The sequence below is a fragment of the Otolemur garnettii genome, unplaced genomic scaffold (assembly GCF_000181295.1).
Source record: "Otolemur garnettii isolate 467f Iridium unplaced genomic scaffold, OtoGar3 scaffold00001, whole genome shotgun sequence".
NCBI classification, from domain to species: Eukaryota; Metazoa; Chordata; class Mammalia; order Primates; family Galagidae; genus Otolemur; species Otolemur garnettii.
The window spans coordinates 39068059-39070479 of NW_003852396.1; the positions used below are offsets into that span (position 1 = coordinate 39068059).

Here is a 2421-nt window from a genome sequence, read left to right on the forward strand (position 1 = left end):
CCCGCCACAACGCCTGGCCATTTTTTGGTTGCAGCCATCATTGTTGTTTGGTGGGCCTGGGCTGGGGATTCGAACCCGCCACCTTAGGTATATGTGGCTGGCGCCTTAGCTGCTTGAGCCACAGGTGCCGAGCCTATATTTTTTAAAAGTAAATTTTCTATATTCTCCCACAAAGACTGTGTAATCTTTGGCTCTCAGAGAAAGTCTTCATATGAAAGATGTATTCTAGATGCAAGTCAAACCAGAGCACTGGATAGTGCTAACAGTTCAGGCCTTTCCCAATGGATTCTATTTTATAAATGAATGCATTGAGAATCAAGGCTGACCTGCCAGTTCCAAGGTGGAAATAGCCCTGGAGGCAGAATATAGGACGCCATGCAACTCTCACTAGTGAAGGGTGCAGAGTTGCTGGAGGTTTGCGTAGGAATCACCTGCCCTTGAGGTGACTAGAACAAAGGTTATGATGCTGAGGACAGTGCAAGCTGTTACAGCAATAGCTGAGAACCTAACAATGTGCAAAAGATTCCCTGACACAGTTAGCAAGGTCCAGTCTAGTACCTGCCCACTGTGAGTTCGCGTTTAGGCGACATGCCCTGCTGCCTCTTTCAGGGCTCCTGCACTCCCCTATTGCTGCCATCTTTGAGAGATAACAGTACTTTCCAGTGAGCAGCACAGTGGTGGGCGCAGAGGTGATGTTCAATAAATGTCAAATAAATTAATGCCCTCACCCTCAGTTTTGAATGGATGCTTTCTGTTGCAAGGATGAAGATAACAGTATTCTGGGGAGTGCTCACAGGTACAGACTAACATGTGCATGTGGCATGTACATAACAGTCTGGAACCCCTCAGGAACTCCCTGACCTAGGTCTTATGAGTTGGCAGCAGGAGATATTTGAGCATTAGAAACAAAAACGAGTTGTACTGTTCTTTATGCTCTAGACTCAGCTATTACAGCCTGTGCGCAAACTTCCCTCAGAAGGCTACTTATCCTTGCTCAGGGACATCTGGGGCCCTGCAAAAGCCCCAGACTACGTATGAGAAGCATAGGAGAGCAGTCTACACGTGAGGAGTGTACTATGTCTGCTGAGGGCCATATAATAGCCACGGACTGCAAGTAGCCTACACGGAAATACTAATAATTTCTTTTACTTTAATGATATTACCTGATGTTTGGTTACATCTAAAACGAACCAACGAGGTTTCCATCCTTTCAGCAAAGCTCCTCTTTTATAAAGTGTTCCTTCGAAGGACCTAGAAGAAATGACAGGACAGTTAATTTTGATTTTTCATTTAAGCAAAATGCTGTAAAGGGGATGTCTGTTTCTGTGTGTCAAGTCTGTTATTTCTCCTAGATGATCCAAAAATAGTCAGAATTCTCCCTGGAATTTTTCTAGACTTTTGGGGAAAGACTGCCTCTTTCTGCTGGGATTACTACATGAGTAAGGCTTGGAGCTATTAGTAGCCACCTCTGTGCCACAATGGGATTGATGTGACAAACGGAAAAGCAGACCTGGGAGACAGACAGCCTAAGGATATTGCATGAGAGGCTTGGCACCTGTAGCTGGGAGACAGACACAGCCTGAAAATATTGTGTGAGAGGCTCAGCACCTGTAGCACAGTGGTTATGGCGCCAGCCCGGCCCACTATACAGTGATGACAGCTGCCACAAAAAATAGCCGGGTGTTGTGATGGGCACCTGTAGTAGAGTGCCATAACATCAGAGCTCACAGCAACCTCAAACTCTTGGACTGAAGTGATCTTCTGGCCTCAGCCTCCCAGAGTGAGAAAGGGTCTTTGCTCAGACTGGTCTTGAACTCCTGAGCTCAGGTGATCCCCAACTGGGCCTCCCAGAGTGCTAGATTACACGTGTGAGCCACCATGTCCAGCTAAATGTTTTTTGAGATTGATTATTAAATCCAGACTCAGAATCATGGCTGGGTACAGTGGTTCACGCTTATAATCCCAGCACTTGGGAAGCTGAGGCAGGTGGATTGCCTGAGCTCACAGGTTCGAGTCTAGCCTGAGGTAGAGTGAGACCTTGTCTCAAAAAATAGCCAGGCATTGTGGTGGGTGCCTGTAGTCCCAGCTACTTGGGAGGCTAAGGCAAGAGACTTGCTTAAGCCCAGGAGTTTGAGGTTGCTGTGAACAGTGACGCCATGGCACTCTGAGGGCAACATAAAAAGATACTGCATGAGAAAGCACCATGCCCTTGGCTGTCCTAGCTTACGTAAGGAAACTCCTTTTTGCTTCAGCTAGCATGAGGATGTTTTCTGGTATTTGCTGCTGACTAACACATATTCCCTCAAAAGCTCTGGTAGACAGATGATAATGAGCAGCACTCAACCACAAATAACCACAACCCCTTGGCATTATTATTATTATTAAGACAGAGCCTCTCAAAAAAAAAAAAAAAAAAAAAAA

General features: G+C 46.0%; 1 protein-coding gene across 1 annotated transcript in view; it reads right to left on the bottom strand.

Annotated features, from left to right (window-relative positions):
- Positions 1-2421, bottom strand: part of SBF2 (SET binding factor 2) — a 436540-nt gene that overhangs the window by 5254 nt on the left and 428865 nt on the right. Inside the window, exon 37 of the mRNA XM_023509946.1 lies at positions 1164-1251. Coding sequence (XP_023365714.1) covers positions 1164-1251 — 88 coding nt within the window. The remainder of the gene's footprint in view (positions 1-1163; positions 1252-2421) is intronic.